Raw genomic sequence first — 17,591 nt, 5'->3', positions numbered from 1 at the left:
CAAGAAACATTCTCCTCCTGTGCCTGACAGACTATTTTATTTTATTTTATTTTTTATCCTCACCTGAGGACATTTTTCCATTTTTTTGTTCAGGTAGAGTGGGAGGGAGAGAGAGGAAGAGAGAGAGAGAGAGAAACATCGATGTGAAAGGGACACACCGAGTGGCTGCCACCCGCACAACCAACCAGGGCCGGGGACAAACTGCAACCGAGGTACATGCCCTTAGCGGGAACCGAACCCGGGTCTCTCTGGACTGCAGGCCAACACTCCAACCGCTGAGCCAAACCGGCCAGGGCCAGACTGACTATTTTAATACTGTTCTTTAAAGAATAGAGTTTGCTCAACACACTTTTTGTTTATATAATTTATTTTGCAATCACTTTTTTTTTTTTTTAAGTAGCCAACAATCCTCAACATCCTGATCTTTGTTTATATCTCCCTAACGTGTCGGCATCGGTGGGTATGTGGTCTGAGTCCAAAGAGGCAAAGGATGGGGAGTTAGTCAACTGGTTTGCTATCCAATAATTAGTCTGTTTTCTTCTGTCTCAATCGAACTCAACTCATAACTTCCACACTTCAGGTTCTGTCCCTGGTAACACCCAACTTCTGGGTACTAATTTCCATTACTTTCAACCTAGATAGCTATGACAAAATACTAACCCCGACTAGCTTAGGCAGAAAGCCTTCCCAGCTGTGGGAGGGGTGTGGGATGAGCTGCTCTTAAGAGAAAGGGGAGTGAAGGGTGGGCTGGCGCCTTCCGAGCTTCTCTCGCCACGATTTCTCTACTATCAGTGTATTAATTGGGTACATTCTTCTCACACAGTTGAACTCCTCTCAGCCTGGAACCATAGCTTCTGGAGTTCCCAGGCTCATATCTAGCATCTTCACCGAAGGAGGGGCTTCCTTCTTCCCCGTAGTGTCCATTCAAATAAAGAATGTCAATCAACCTGAACTTCAATGGAGCCACACAAATGCACACCCTTACTTGCATGATTAGCAGCTGCTTTAGATTCTCTTTAAAAAAAAATTTTTTTTTTCGTTTATTGATTTTAGAGAGAGAGGAAGTGAAAAGGAGAGAGAGATAGAAACATCGATTGGCTGCCTCCTGCATGCCCCCCACTGGGCATCGGGCCCACAACTTGGACAGGTGTCTTGGCCAGGAATTGAACCGGCAAATTCTTGGTGCATGGATTGACGCTCAACCACTGAGCTAAACCGGCCAGACCAGCCACCTTCGACTCTTAACGTTGATGATACAAAGACACAAGACAGAAGAAACAGAGTGCTCTTCTAAGAAGCAGGAAAGCACTGTAGATGTCCACCTTATAGATGATCCCTATTTTCTTCCTGTTACTTTTCTGGGTGTTTTCTTTCTTCTTACTGTGATTTCAAGGGCATATCCCCTTCCAGATCTAGACTTTCACCTTCCCTATTACTTTTTTGGTGCATCTCAGAGACTACCTGTGAAATGGCAAAGTGCAGTGATGAGCCATTAGACTTTTAAGGCAAATTTGCCTTCAAGATTTTTTGGGGGAGGTGGGGGGCCTGGGAAGAGTGAGCCCAGCTGGATGCTGGGGGTGGGTCAACTGTTAGAGTAGGTCGGGGTGGGGCTTGCGGGGTCAGGGAGTAAGGGGGGACCCCTTGATTCTGAAATCAGAACACAGGACCACTGGCTTGCTGAGCAACGCTGGGTGATTTCTGTCTTTCCTCTGGGCTTCATGTTCTTTCTAAGTGTAAAACATTTGGTCGTGATGGTGTCCAGGGCCAGAGCTCTGCCTCTCCGTGGGAAAGTAGGACAGCTCTTGGCACTGTCAGAGATGATGTAACACAGTCTGCCATTTTCCCCGTGAGTAATCTGTAGGGAAAGCCCCAAGGTGCCTCCCAGGCTGGGGTGGACAGTTCCTGGTAGAAACACAAAAATGTAGGCCTTGTCCCTTGTAAAACCACAGGCCCGCCCTTGGCATCAGGCCAAGCTGTGGCTTCATATAACAGGCCTGCCCTCAGACCTTAGCCATACACTGTCTGTCAACATGAGGCCCAGCAGCATCTTGGTCCTGGCGGTTTTCCTTGTCCTCGGGGTGCTGGTTGTAGAGGTGGCGCTCAGAGGAGGTGAGTGGACGTCAGCCTGGCGGGGGTGGGCTGGGTTGAGGAGAGGCTGTCAGGGGCGACCTGGGGGCCCACAGGGAGTATTTCTGGAGCAACAAGCAGGGCTGGAGCCCACGCTTCAGCCTGTGGTCACTTCCATTGCAGTTGCCCAGGGGACCCCACGTGCATGTCGCCTCAGGACTGAACTAGGAGGACTGTTTGTGGGAAAAGTGTTGATATGTGGCCTTGGCCTCAGACATTGAGACTTCTGTGGGACGAAGCGAGGAGTCCCAGGAATCTGGGCCCTGGTGTGGGGTCTGTCCCCTGCCTGTCTGCCCTGTAAAAGCACCTGAGAGTAACCAGTCCTCTAAGAGGAGGTTAAGAACCAGCAGGGCCTCAGAAAGCCCTGTTGTAATGTGAAGACCGCCATTTTGCTAAGGAGGACATCACGCCCTGGAGAGGAGTGAGGAAATGTCGGGTGATCTCCAGGGCCAGGAGGAGCTCAGGTCTCCTGCCGTGTGTGTCCCCTCCACTAAAGTTCCTCAGGACTGACAAGGTGTCCTTCTCCTCCTGAGCACCAGGACTTAGAAAGCAGGGACAGGGAGTAAAGAATGCTTGAGACAACCCTGGTCCTCTAGAGCCTTCCCCCCAAGCTCAGGGAGTAACCTTCCAAGAGCACAGAGCCGGGTCAGCCCCATCTCAGGTCATAATTTGGGGGACACTGGAGTGAGCAGTGACCGGACTGAGAAGAAAGACGAGATAATTGAAACAGGGACACAGGGTCTAACTGTGGGTACATTTCTTCTTTCAACAGTTCCTTTTAAAGGCCCAGAAGCTGACAGAGGTCATGGTATGCTCAAAGGACAAGGTCCGCCTAGAGGTCAACATCCAGTCAGAGGGCCTGGCCAAGGTGCACAAAGAGGGCCCATTAAGCCTGGCTCCTGCCCCCGAGTTCTGATCAAATGTGCCATGATGAACCCCCCTAACGCCTGTATGAGGGACGCCGAGTGCAGGGGGTCCAAGAAGTGCTGCATGGGCTCTTGCGGGATGACCTGTTTGAACCCCCGGTGAGGTGAGAACTGAATGGACGAGGAGGTAACTTCTGGGAGCACAGAAAAAGCTGAACGGTAGGGAATGATCCTGGGGTGGTGAGATGGAGGATATTGGGAGGTGACAGGGAGACTGAGGGTCTCAGAGGCTGTCACTGGGGTCCTGAGAGGGTGACATGTGGTCTTGATCCTATCTCCCGCGGCCTCTGAGGGCTTCGACCTGCGGAATCACCTCCCTGGTTCTCCTCTCTCCCACCAGGAGGAGCCCATCCTCGAAGCAACTGTGAATGTCCCCGGGCTGCAGTCCCTGGTCCCCAGCGCATTGGAACCCCTTTCCCACACTGTTCATTCTCTCATCGAGATCCCCACGCCTGGGCTGCTTCTCTCGTTGACTTTCTAATAAAAGACTGCTTTCTGCTCATTGGTTTGGCGCCTGACTTCTGTGCTCCTGAAAGCTCTTAGAAGCTCCTGGGGTTGGATGTGGAGTTGGGACTCCCTCTCCCCAGGGAGGGGCGGGGGTGAGAGGGCCCCATGGGAGCTGCTCCTGGTGTGAAGGAAAACAGGGGGCAGGAGCACGAAGCCCTTTCCTCGGGCTTACTGTTAGAAATCCAATCATCAACCCAAGAACTACAGTCTCCGTGTCACCAGGAAATGGAACCTGGAAATTTCACTTGTTCACGCCCGAGATGCCTCGATTAACACATAATTCCTTTGGGTTAAGCAATATCCTCTCCCGGCTTTCTATTTTAAGATGTGAATGAGGAGACAAGACACACAAAGACCTTGATCCTTTAGTAGGAATGTAAATAGTGTCCTCTGGAGACATAAAGTGTCCAGGGGAGACCAGAGCAGTGACCAGGGTGGAGGGTATATGTTGGGCAAACTCAAATGACCTCGTGACTCTGCTGTTGGCCCCCCTGCCCCACTGCCCTTGGACAAAGAAGCTCCAAAGCCGCAGGAGGAAGAGCATTTTGGGTGGAGTCAGGAAAGTCCAGGCTTGGGAGTCAGCAGACCTGAGTTGTAGCCCCAGCTTTGCCTCCCATCTTGTTGGATGACCTCAGACAAATGTCTCTCCCTCTCGGAGCCTTAGTTGTCTATTTAACGTGAGGGGTTGCAGGCAATTACTTTGGAAGTACAATCTAGCTGGGCCATTCTGGACCTGAAACAACTGTTCATGTTGGGCTTCTGCTGTGGGTGGAAGGGGGTGGGCAGAAGCTTGGGGTGAGAGAACAGGAAGCACCGGCACCCTGCTGTCCGGGAGCGTACAAGCCAGGGTTTCCCGCTCCAGGGGACCAGCTGGACTGGGCTAGAGCTCTGATACCAGAGCATCTGGGCATACGAATGACAGATGTGGCTAAACTCTTGCCTGAACAAATACAAAATACACCACTGGCGGTAAAAGTAATTTATGTATTTAGTGTTCCCTGTTCCAGGTCCCACGCTAAGTATGTTAGCTGTATAGTCTTATTTATATCTCACAGAACTCTCTCAGATGGGTCTAATACACGTCTCTAATTTTGTTAAAAGATTGGAGCTATGAGAGGTTTAGTAACCACCCCAAATCATGTAGCTGGTAAATCCTATTGATATTGTAAGCTAGCTATAATCAGATATGGAACAGAAAGAAATTCTCACTTATGATATCAATAAAATTATACCATTCCTATAAATAAACTTAACAAGAGGCAGGCAGACTTAAAAACAAACACCCTATACAGCTGTCCATGATGTTCATAAAAAAGGCTTGATTAATTCTGAATGGGAAGACTCTACAAAGTGAAGATATCAATATTTACCTCTTCAATTTACTTCCGCCCCCAGCTTTATTGCAATAAAATTGACATATAACATGGTATAATTTAAGGCATACCATTTAATAATTTAATACACATATATATCATGTTTACCGTAATAAGGGTGGTTAACAAATACTTTACCTCACAGTTCCTATTTTGTTGTTGTTGTTATGTGAGAACCCATAGCAACTTTCCAGAATACAGTACAGTATTAAATATAGTCATCATACTCTACCTTAGCTCCCCAGAATGTACTCATGGTATAAATGAAAGTGTCTGCCCTTCACCAATTTCTCCCCATTTCTTCCACCCCTCAGCCCCTGGCTATCACCATTCTATTCTCTGTTTCTATGAGTTTGGTGTTTTTAGATTCTACATAAGTGATTTCATACAGTATTTGTCTTTCTCTAACTGACTTCACTCAACAGAATGCCCTCAAGGTCCATCCATGCTGTCAAAAATGGCAGGATTTCCCTCTTTTTCATGGCCGACTAATATTCCATTGTGCATCTGTACCACATTTTCTTCATCCATTCATCTGCCATTGAATACTTCATTTGTTTTCATGTCTTGGCTATTGTGAATGATGCTGAAATAAACTTGGAAGTGCAGCTATTTTATCAAGATGGTGATTTCATCTCTTTGGGATACAGACCCAGAAATACATTGCTTGATTACATGGTAGTTCTAGCTTTACTTTCTGAGGAACCTCCACACTGTTTTTTACAGTAGCCATACCAATTTACGTTCCCACCAAAAGGGCACCTGTGATGCCTTTTCTCCACAGCCTCGCCAGCATTTATCATCTCTTGATTTAAAAAAATGTTTTTATAATAGCATTCTAACAGGTGGGAGGTGATATCTCTTGGTGGTTTTTGACTTGCATTTCTCTGAAGATTAGTGATGTTGAACACCTTTACATATACTTGCTGGCCATTTGTATGTCTTCTTTGGAAAACAACCAATTCAAGTCCTCTGCCCATTTACTAACTGAATTCTTTGTTTTGTTTTTTTTTCTTTTGCGGTAACACATTCAAAACTCCAGTTTGTTTCTTCTTGTTGTTGTGGTTTTGGGGATGTTTTTGGAAGTGGAGGGCTGGTAGTGATGGTGATTCAAGAAACTTAAAAATCATGCTTACAGAACCCATGTTCATTCCTATATTAAAATCTCTTTTGTTAGGAAAAAAAGATCATATAGAAGAAAAAGTTCCTATGAATATCCATGAAAATTTCAATATTTGAAAATGAAGATGAACTTGAAGACATTTGAACCTCCTAGCCTTAAAAATAAGTAATAACAGCCCAGCCAGTGTGGCTCAGTTGATTGAGAATCATCCCATGTACCATGAGGTGGCCAGTTTGATTCTCAGTCAAGGGCACATGCCTGGGTTGCAGGTTCATCCCCTGCCTCTCACATTGATGTTTCTCTCTCTCTTTTTCTCTCTCTCCTCACACCTCCCTCCCTTCCACTCTCTCTAAGAAGTCAAGGGGGAACAAATATCCTCGGGTGAAGATTAACAACAAAAAATAAGTAATAACAAATAATATGATGGTTTTGTTAGATGAATAAAGTGTCAGACAGAGAAGTCAATCAAAAGAACATGCAAAAGCCCTGGCCGGTTTTGCTCAGTGGTTAGAGCGTCAGCCTGTGGACCAGAGGGCTTTGGGTTCAGTTCCCGCTAAGGGCACGTACCTCGGTTGCAGTTTGTCCCTGGCCCTGGTTGGGGTTGTGTGGGTGGCAACCAGTCGATGTGTCTCTCTCACATCGATGTTTCTCTCTCTCTCTTCCTCCCTCTCTCCCTCCTGCTCTACCTGAAGATAAATGCAAAAATGTCCTTGGGTGAGGATAAAACAAACAAACAAACATGTAAAAGTAGGCCTTATTATATATGATTTAGGTTAGATCAATGTCATGTTCCAAACCAATGTATAAAGCCTGGATTTAAAAACACCCACACACAGGATTCAGACTGTAGGTTCACATTTGCAAAACTAAAAGAATCACCTCTTATTCATATTAACATATAGGTTAAACTGACACAAAGGGAGAGTATGGAATAGCTCTGATAAGATCATTTCTTTTCTCTGAGGAAGCAGTCTAGTGTAAGCAGTCTATGGCTAGTCAGGTGGCTTCACCCAATCAAGACCCTCTCAGAGACCCAGGTTCCTTCCATCTTGTTGCTCTTCCATTTCCATTTTCCAATTAAAGTCTATTTTGTCCGATATTAGCACAGCTACCTCAGTGTTTTTACTACATGAGTGGCATACTTTTTCCCCTTGGGGACTAGGATTTGGGTCACAGCACCAGGTAAGCCCCTGAGAGTAGCATTGATGGTGGTTGAGGACAAGGAGACTTTAGAATGGAGGGAGGAGGGTGAAGAGGAGGAGCAGCTGCAGCCCTGACACCAACTGCAGTGGCTGGGCTACAGTTCGCCACACTTATCTCCAACCTCTATGGCAGTGGTTTCAACCTTCTTTAATACAGTTCCTCATGTTGTGGTGACCCGCAACCATAAAATTATTTTCGTTGCTGCTTCATAACTGTAATTTTGCTACTGTTATGAATCACCATCGGAAATATGTGTTTTCCGATGGTCTTAGGCGACCCCTGTGAAAGGGTCGTTCGACCCCCAAAGGGGTTGCAACCCACAGGTTGAGAAGTGCTGCTCTATGGTTTCCTGGCGAAAGAGTGCCCCCTAGAGTCCTGGAGGAACTGTTCTGAATGTGTAGGGAGATGTGCTGTGGACCCCACAGCACAAGGGGTGCACTGTGTCTGGTAGGAAGGTGTGCAGCTCAGACCCCCTTCCAGAAGCGATTTGCTGCCCAGCTGCAGGGAGTGTGGTTATCCGGCCACTGACCTCAAATACTTCGCAGGCACTACGTGAGTGCTTAAGCTGAGATCACACCTACCCATGTGGCCTCCAGCCAGGGACAGAGTAAGGCTGTGATATGAGGGCCTTTACTTTTCTGCCCAAGGGAAGATCCCTCTAGGTGAAAATCCTTGCTCCAGAGCTCGCCGTTGGGCTGGCAGAGATGCCCTCAGTCCGACATGGTGATAGCTCCCTGTGTCCAATCCTGCTTCTTCTCCTTCACTTTCACAGATGTTGCTTTGCAGTGAAACTTGAGCTCCTAACTCCGTCTCAGCTCCTGCTGCCCCGAGAACCCAGCCTGGAAAACGTGGCTCAGGGAATTAGGACGATTCAGGTTCAGCGGCATTGTAAGAATGAGAGTCCAACCGAGTAAGCACAGCAGACCCACACCTCAACCAGGTGGGATGTGGACACTCCTGCTGCAGTCCCGGACCTACCACGGCCTCCGCTGTCCCTGAATCAGGTGTTGCTGTGGGTGACAACTGCATTGCCCTGGGAAAGAATGCCCCTTCATCCTTGGTGCTTGAACCACTCAAGTGCCAGGTGGGACTATCGGATTTGCTGAACATCTTAGTACAGCCCTTGGTGTCAGGGGTGAAGGGAGACCCTCTGTTTTGTTCAGTTTCTGCAGTGGGAGGCCAGCTCTCATACATCACCTCAGATAGGAAGGTGTCAAAGCATCAGAAGGAAATCCCATCTGGTGAGCAGTCAACAAACATACCAATATCCCCCACGCTGTGGATTTTCGCAGGATTCCAAACTCCCAGGACTCTTTCCATTGGCAGATGCAAGGAGAATGGCACAAATGTTGCCACCTCTGAAAGAGAAGGTCACACTCCCCAGTCACCATGGACATGTCCCTAGAGAAGTGCCTTCTCATATCAAGCTAGACAGCAAGACTCTTCTTCTGTCTTCTCCATCCACAGCCATTTATATCCCAAGGTCACTTTTGATGACCCTGAATTATTTTTCTGCCCCTAGTTTCATCACAGGTCACAGTCTCAGCTTTTTCACACTAAATGGTATTTCACCTTCCTGCAGCATGGTGTTTTCATGGAGACACTAATTCATCCCTAATGCCTGTCCCATAATCATTTGCTCCCCAATCACACCACGGCGCCTCTGGGCGAGTTGATGTCCCACCCTGTCCAGCCAGCATTGCCTCAGCCTTGGATATCACTGCCACTCCTCTTTCTGAAAGTGACATGCTGCTGCCATTGCTGCTGGAATAAATTCTAACTCTGTCCGTCCTCTGTGTCTGCTCCTTTACATCACTAGTCCAAGCGCCCATGATGGAGCCTGTGCACGTGGCGTCTGAACCGGTCCGCACACACGGAGCGGTGGCAGCATCTGGACCATCCAGCTGCGGTGGAGGCATGGGCTCCGGCTCCCAAGGCTGATTCGGTGGATATGCCCTAATATAGAAACGGTGTCTGTATGCAGAGCAGTCAAGAGGCGAATGTTGTCTATACCAGTCTATTCTCACTGTCAGGGCAGCTGCTAGGCGCCCTCCCTTCATTTTGTGTCATTTTGTGTCCTAGCCCCAGCTTCCAGCCTCTGGTTTAACCAACGAGGAAAAGGAAGGAGACTGGAGCTACTAGGGCTTCCGGGGCCTTCTGGCTGATACTCACCAAACCACCTACAGCCTCATAAAAGGCCTTTTCAGGAATGATGGGGAAGATGAGCAGTTTGGGGGCTGCACGATATTAGTGCATTGATTCAGAGATGCTAACTGAAGCGCCCAGGAGGAGCAAAGCGGTCCCAAAGCCTGCGGCTAATGGGGAATAGCTGGCTGCTCCCAGGCTCCTCCCGGAGACACGGTGTCCTCCAGCGGAGGAGCTTTCGCTGAGCGGTAACCCTGATGTTATATCTGCAGGCTGTTCCGTGTGCCCCCTGAGGGGTGAGCAGCCAGGCTCGCTGATAATTTTTGGACATTCTTCGGCCACTTCTGAGGCTCTCCTTGTCCAGAACCTCCTCAGATAAGGAGACTCTGTTCTAGCCAGCCATGTGTGTCTGCCCCCAGGAGTCTAGAGGGACAAGGGTCATGCATAGACACCATGTGCTTCTCAGCTTATCCCAGAGGCCCCAAACCACCATCTTCCACTGAATTTGGAGTTGAAAGTCCCCTTAGATGCAATTCAGACAAACACCCTCATCTTGCAGGTGGGAAAACCGAAGCCTATGAAAATTCGCACTACGAGTCAAGGGCAGAGCCGAGGCCAGGAACTACCTGTCCTAATATGCTTGTTCTCCTGTAGGATGTTCACTAAGTCAGGAGGACGAGTAGCCTTTTTTTTTTTTTGGTACATGCCCCTAGCGGGAACCGAACCCGGGTCTCTCTGGTCCGCAGGCCTACGCTCCAACCACTGAGCCAAACCGGCGAGGGCACGAGTAGCCTTGAAGAGAAAGACTTGTTGCTCTGGCCCGTTTGGCTCAGCGGTTGGAGCGTCGGCCTGCGGTCCAGAGAGACCCGGGTTCGGTTCCCGCTAAGGGCACGTACCTCAGTTGCAGTTTGTCCCTGGCCCTGGTTGGTCGTGCGGGTGGCAGCCACTCGTTGTGTCCCTTTCATGTTGATGTTTCTCTCTCTCTTCCTCTTTCTTCCTCCCACTCTATCTGAACAAAAAATGAAAAAAATAAAAACTAATAAGAGAAAGACTTGTTGATCTGTTTGTCTTACCTGAACCAGAAATCAAGTGCACAGCAGGAATTTCAGGATAATAGAAGGGCTGAAACTTGGAGAGAAGATAAGAACAATTCAACTATAAATGAATGCTCCACAAAAGGCCAAGTGTTCTGCGTCATTTTGGTGTCCTTCTAATCCTGTATCATTATATTCTTCTATCACTAGTGGATTAAGTGATTAATCTATTAATTGATGAGTGATTTCTCACACATTTTACTATTGATATGAAAATGATCACATGACTTTTTCCTCTATCTATTAATAGGGAATAGTCCATTGATTTACTTTTGAATGTTAAACCAACTATACATTGTTGAAATAACTCCCCATTTGTTCATGACATATCCCCATTTTTATATATGACAAAATTCATTGGCTAATATTTTGTTTAGAATTTTTACCTTATTTTCTAGCAAGATCAGCATCTATTTTTCTTGCATGCAATATCTTTGTCATGTTTTGGTATCAAAGTTGCAATATCAGAGTTCTTTGACAACATGATGGTTACAAGAGGGTTGTGGGACTGAAAACAAACATCTTGAGAATGGAAGTGCAGACGCTAAGTTATTGGCCTGTTAAAAAAAACTGGAAAGGCCCTGGCCAGTTTGGCTCAGCGGTTAGAGCGTCGGCCTGCAGTCCAGAGAGACCCGGGTTCGGTTCCCGCTAAGGGCATGTGCCTCGGTTGCAGTTTGTTCCCGGCCCTGGTTGGTCGTGCTGGTGGCAGCCACTTGATGTGTCCCTTTCACTTCGATGTTTCTCTCTCTCTTCCTATCTCTCCCTCCCACTCTATCTGAACAAAAATGGGGAAAAAAATGTCCTCAGGTGAGGATAAAAAAAAAAAAAATTGGAAAGGACATTTCCCCCTAAATTTGGACTGAAATGCGCAGAGGACAGACCAAGCTAGAGCTGGAAGACAGCAGTGTAGGTGCACAGTGAAAAAGCCTCAAGAGGCAACTACAGGATTGCACTAGAAAGAAAGAAGAGGAACCTCACACCAGAATGGCTATTATTTAAAAAAAAAAAAATGAAGAACCAGTGTTGGCAAAGACGTGGCAAAAAGGGAACCCTTGTACACTGTTAGTAGGATTGTAAATTGGTGCAGCCACTATGGAAAACAGTATGGAGGTTCCTCAAAAAATTAAAAATAGATTTACCAAATGATTCAGCAATTTTACTTCTGCATATCTATCCAAAGAAAACAAAAGCACTAATTCAAAAAGATATATGCACCCCTATGTTCATTGCAGCATTATTTATAATAGCCAAGATAGGGAAGCAACTTAGGTGTCCATAGATACATTAATGGATAAAGAAGATGTGAGATATATATATATATATATATATATATATATATATATATGAATTATCCAGCCATGAAAAAGAGTGAAATCTAAACAAAACAGAAACAGAATCACAGAGACAGAGAACAAATTGATGGTTACCAGAGGGTGGGGGGATGGTTGAAAAAGGTGAAAGGAAATAAGAGGTACAAACTTCCAGTTATAAAATAAAAAATTCACAGCATAGGGAATATAGTCAATAATACTGTAATAACTGTATGGTGACTGATGCCTGCTAGACTTATCGTGATGATCCCTTCATAAGGTATGTAAATGTCAATTCACTTCGTTTTACACTTGACACTGATATAATATTTATGCTAACTATACTTTAATAAGGAAGGAAGGAAGGAAGGAAGGAAGGAAGGAAGGAAGGAAGGAAGGAAGGAAGGAAAGAGGAGAAAGAAAATAGGTGGATAGAGTTGCTGCTCCAGAGGGCCATCCTTTTCCTAGCATCCCTCTGCCTCTCACCCTGGTACCAATGGTCCTGCGTTCATCCATGAATATGGTTCTTACCATGACTTAAGAAAGGGTGTGCCCTTTGCCACCAAGCAGGCAGGAGCAACACACTTTTACAGGCGCGCAGAGAGAGTTAAGAGGGTTTTTTGGCCCAGGGTTCACATTCCAAAATGACCTCTTTAGACTTTTGACCTTAAAAACAAATGAAGTCTATACAAAGTAATGGAGACCGCCCAGCCAGTGTGGCTCAGTGGATTGAGCGTCATCCCGTGACTGAGAGGTCCCAATTCGATTCCCAGTCAGGGCACAGGCCTGGGTGTGGGCTCCATCCCCAGTGTGGGGCATGCAGGAGGCAGCTGATTGATGTATCTCTCTCACATCAATGATTCCCTCACTCTCCCTTCCTCTCTCTCTAAAAAAATCAGTAAAAACATATTTAAAAATAAACAAAGTCATGGAGACCTAAAGACAAGAGGTAAAGCAGAAAATATTCATCACACAATTTAAATTTGTGTCTCTGCAGTTCACAATATAGTCCCAAGTCTGGGAATGATCTTGGCTCATTATCTCGCCTTGTCTTGGTGCCTTTGTGTGTTTCAAACGCCCATTTATTGAAAGTAAACTCTTCAAATGGACCCATTTATGAAATCTGTTGGGAGGAGTATGGTTTCAATTGTTCCGGATACATAGTGAGAAGCGGAGATGTCAGACCTGAGAAATGCCCTGGGAAAGACAATTCCCTCCCATTACCTCAAAGTCCACCGTATAAAGTAAGAATTAGGAAGGGCCAGGCCAGCCTTGACGCTCCCTGAAAAAGAGGAAGCACTTATGGGCTCCCAGAGTTCAACCCCAGAGCTTATTACAGCGCTTCTTCCTGGGCGCAGCGAAAGGAACAGCAGAGAAGAAAGGTCAAATGAAGGCACTTCTGATCCTTGGCCATGGGGACTACAGCTCCCCCTGTCGGCGGGCCCCTGCCATAGCCGATACAAATAGATTCAGCCACAACGTTCACCCACAGGCTTTTCTTGCAAGATGAAGCAGAGTGGCTTCTCCGTACTGACCGTGGTCTTCCTCCTCCTCTGCCTCCACACAGCACAGCCTGGAACAAAGAGAAAGGGTGCGTGTAGGGCGAGGCATTCCTGCGTGTGGTCGGGGAGGGGAACGTTTCCTCAGAGGAGTTCATGGGACGAGCTAGGACAGATGCCCAGGAACGATGCCCAGGTGCCCCCAACTCACCCTGTGGCCTCGCTCCTCAGCTGTGGACAAACCCGGACACTGCCCAGAGTTCTTTGTTGGTTGCCCTTTCACAATGTTTCCTATGTGCAAGTTCGATAAGGGCTGCAAGAACGCCAAGAAGTGCTGTTTCTACAACTGTAGACGTCAGTGTATGGAGCCGTCGCTCAGGGAGAAATGAGGTAAGAAGCCTGGCAGCTGCCCGTCACTGCCCAGAAACGTTCCCAGGGAACCAGGTGCCCAGAGGGAGCTGAGAACCGCCAGTGCCCTTGCAAATCACTGAGATCAGAGCTTTCACAGTTTAAAAATATGCCCTGAAAAATGTGCCTTAAGGACAGCCAGAGACCTCTGTCCTCACCAGATGCACAGTTCACTTCAGTGCAGTGGGCTCCGCCGTTCTGTGAACGGCTGCGACTTCTGGATGAGATCTCCGGGCTCCCGGACGGTTACTGAATGTTTATTATGACTCTTTTCAATTGCCCTTGTTTTTTTTTATTATTATTATTATTTTTTTATCCTCACCCGAGGGCATTTTTCCATTTTTTGTTCAGATAGAATGGGAGGGAGAGAGGAAGAGAGAGAGAAACATCCACGTGAAAGGGACACATCGAGTGGCTTCCACCCGCACGACCAACCAGGGCCGGGGACAAACTGCAACCGAAATACATGCCCTTAGCGGGAACTGAACCTGGGTCTCTCTGGACCGCAGGCCGACCCCTTAACCGCTGAGCCAAACCGGCCAGGGCTGCCCTTGTTTTTTAGTTCCAGGCTTATAATAATGAGTTCCTTTCCTCTTCACATTTAAATTGTGCAATAAAGGATAAGATTATATAATTCCTTAGGACAGCTTGCCTAGAATTCCCAATCCCTAGGCCCTGACTCTTAGTGCTCCTGGGAGAAGGGTACCTAGCAGGATTCAGGCCGCCGTGCTCTTGGGACAGTCGGTGGCCCCTGCCATATGCGCCTATATCTGACCCCGTCTTTTCTCCCCAGGTAGAACCCCTCCCTAACCAGGCCGAGAAGACTGGTAGCACAGGTAGACGCGGATAACTGGTCTCCAATTCTTCCATGTTCTTCTCAGACCCGAGACTTCCTTTCATCAGAGTGCAATCAATGCTTAATATGGAAACAACACAAAGAAATAAAGTGCTATATGTTTCAAAACACTGTGCGTGAAAATCAATAACTGCTGGATCTCTCTGACTTCAGCTTTTGGGGAAGATCTTTTAGGGTTTGTTAAAAAGGGATGGGGGTGCTGTTTTCTGTATCGTTTTGATCAATTCCTGTGCTTACTTTTCTGTGTTCTGTTTCTGCATCTTCTCACACTCAGGTTGCCTGTTGGGCAGATTTCTGACTCCAAAATCTGACCTTGGGCCCCGGGGCATTTCAAGTCACGTTTGCTGTGTTTGGGTCCCATGGGAGGTGTGCACATTACTCTGAGATGGAGGAGCAAGGTTTTCTGCTGCCTTTTCTCTGCGGCTCTGCTGGTGGCCTTTCCACTTAGGAGTCCTATGACCTACGACCAGATTTGGGACTTAGGGTTAGAAATGGAGAAAGACAGTGCCTTGGTCCTAGGTTACTATAGGGTTTAAAATTTAGGCCATCATAGATCAGGAAAAGAAAGTCTTGTCTGTTGCCCAGCTTAACTATTTTAACTCTTCGTTTGGGAGTTGAACCCTTAATCTGCTCAATAATGAAGTATTATTTAGCTTTGTATTTTCTCACTTTCTGCTACGTGAATCTGTCTTGATTAAAGATCACACAGAGATTTCAGGTCGTGGCGCGTGATCTTAAAAAAATTTATTTCTGTTTGAATCATACATCTTTATACAATTTTTTTTTAAAAAAACTACATATTCCCTAGAATGTTTTAAATTGACATATAATATTTTCACCATAACTTACATAGTTGCCAGTAATAAAATTTTAGGACTATGATAAACATTGTCACTTAAATAAAATAGAAACCTCACATGTTTCTAATGGAATCTAATTACCATCTTTATTTGATAGTAATAGCTACTAGGAAAAAAAACAACAACCCGTTTTTTTTCTTTTCCTAATCTTCTTCTGCCTCCCCACTTTCTTTCCCTTCATTGCCTGAACGATTCCAAACAAATGAAATGGTGAGGGGGTTCATTTGGGACCTCTGCAAAGTGGGTGTCAAGACAAGAGTAGATAATGAAGAGTTTATTGGGGAGATGCCTATGAGGGAACAACAGGAAATGAGGGGATAAGGAGAGCCCAGGAGAACCCTCAGACCACAACGCAGGGTTGACTCCAGTGAAGGAGGAGGGAAGGATGGAGGGTTGTGGAGGAAGAGTCTCAGAACACAGTACAATACTAAGAAAGGGTCAGCCAGGCTGAAAGACAGTGCTTGGATTAAAGTCACCGCTCAGAGGAGCCCGAGCCCCTCAGCTGGTTCAGAGAGGGAGCAATTCCTGGTGACCTTGGGGGTGAGCTCTTCTTTTTCTTTCTTTTTTTTAATTTATTTTTTATTTTTATTTTTTTTATCCTCACCCAAGGACATTTTTCCATTTTTTTGTTCAGGTAGAGTGGGAGAGAGAGAGAGAGGAACAGAGAGAGAGAGAGAGAAACATCGATGTGAAAGGAACACATCGAGTGGCTGCCACCCGCACAACCGACCAGGGCCGGGGACAAACTGCAACCGAGGTACGCGCCCCCAGCGGGAACCGAACCCGGGTCTCTCCGGACCGCAGGCCGACGCTCTAACCGCTGAGCCAAACCGGCCGGGGCGAGCTCTTCTTTTTCTACGGCCAGAGCTCAATCAAGGTCTTGCACTGGGCATTCCAGGAAGGAGAACCCTGGCAAATAGGGACCAAAGTATTTAAAGAGGCTTCATCTGGGAGTGTGCCTGGGCCACCTGAAATTATCCTTTGACAGGACAGCTCTGTCTCCCACCCTCATTCTAGCCACGTTATACTTTGGTTCACTCTCATTTTTGACATTTTCTTTGTTTTTATTCTTCATCTCATTCCCTGTCTGTGTCTATCTGGCTTTCTTTTTTCTTTCTTTAAATTGATTTTTTACAGAAAGAAGAATGAAGAGAGACAGAAAGAGAGAAACAGAGAGAGAAGAATCCTGTCCTCAGAATAATGCATAGCCCTGGCCGGTTTGGCTCAGCGGTTGGAGCGTCGGCCTGCGGTCCGGAGAGACCCGGGTTTGGTTCCCGCTAAGGGCATGTACTTCGGTTGCAGTTTGTCCCCGGCCTGGTTGGTTGTGCGGGTGGCAGCCACTTGACGTGTCTCTTTCACGTCTATGTTTCTCTCTCTCTCTCTCTTCCTCTCTCTCCCTCCCGCTCTGTCTGAATAAAAAATGGAAAAATGTCCTTGGGTGAGGATTAAAAAAAGAAGAAGAAGAATGCATAGTGACTTACCTGGGTGATTGTACATCATCATGTGAGGTAAGTGAAATAATAGAAATAATAGGCTTTCTTTTTAAATATTTTATTTTATTTTATCAAAGTTATACATATAGATAGCCCAGCTGGTGTGGCTCAGTGGATTGAGAACCGTCCCATGGACTGAGAAGTCGGGGTTTGATTCCCAGTCAAGGCACATGCCTGGGGTTGTGGGCTTCATCCCCAGCAGGGGGCGTGCATGAGGCAAATGACTGATGTATCTCTCTCACATGTTTCTCTCTCTCTCCCTTCCTCTAAAAATTCAATAAAAACATTTTCTTAAAAGTCATACATACAGATAGACTAAAGAGTCACATAGTTTTACAGAAGTTGTTATAAAAAACAACAGTTGCTTACCAGCCCCCACACACGACCCCTCCGCCAAGAAGAAACCATTCAGCTGATCATAGTGGCAGTTACCGCCCTGTCCCTAAGTAGTCATGTAATGTCACATCTTGACTTTTCAGTTTTAGATATAAACTATTGACTTCCCATGATTTAAAATGTTTTTATGCCCAACCAGTGTGGCTTAGTAATTGGGCATCGACCAATGCACCAACAGGTCACCATTTTGATTCCTGGTCAGGGCACATGACCAGGTTGTGGGCCAGATTCTCAGTGGGGAGCATGCAGGAGGCGGCCAATCGATGTTCTC

General features: G+C 46.6%; 1 protein-coding gene across 1 annotated transcript; it reads left to right on the top strand.

The window, feature by feature from the left end:
• Positions 1 to 2,005: 2,005 nt before the first annotated feature.
• PI3 (peptidase inhibitor 3) lies at positions 2,006 to 3,555 on the top strand. Its single transcript, XM_036245577.1, has 3 exons — positions 2,006 to 2,109; positions 2,900 to 3,157; positions 3,394 to 3,555. Exons 1-2 carry the CDS (start codon positions 2,031 to 2,033, stop codon positions 3,154 to 3,156), a joined length of 336 nt encoding a protein of 111 aa, XP_036101470.1. The 5' UTR covers positions 2,006 to 2,030; the 3' UTR covers position 3,157; positions 3,394 to 3,555.
• The last annotated feature ends 14,036 nt before the right edge of the window (positions 3,556 to 17,591 follow it).

Source organism: Molossus molossus, unplaced genomic scaffold (genome assembly GCF_014108415.1).
Source record: "Molossus molossus isolate mMolMol1 unplaced genomic scaffold, mMolMol1.p scaffold_m16_p_6, whole genome shotgun sequence".
Lineage (NCBI taxonomy): Eukaryota > Metazoa > Chordata > Mammalia > Chiroptera > Molossidae > Molossus > Molossus molossus.
This window is presented reverse-complemented; position numbering and strand designations above follow the sequence as displayed.

What these genes read in the sequence shown, in the direction of transcription:
- PI3 (XM_036245577.1), top strand. Translation starts at nt 2,031, where the DNA reads ATGAGGCCCAGCAGCATCTTGGTCCTGGCGGTTTTCCTTGTCCTCGGG. An exon ending in AGAGGTGGCGCTCAGAGGAG is followed by an intron (nt 2,110 to 2,899) that starts GTGAGTGGACGT and finishes TTCTTTCAACAG; the next exon opens with TTCCTTTTAAAGGCCCAGAA.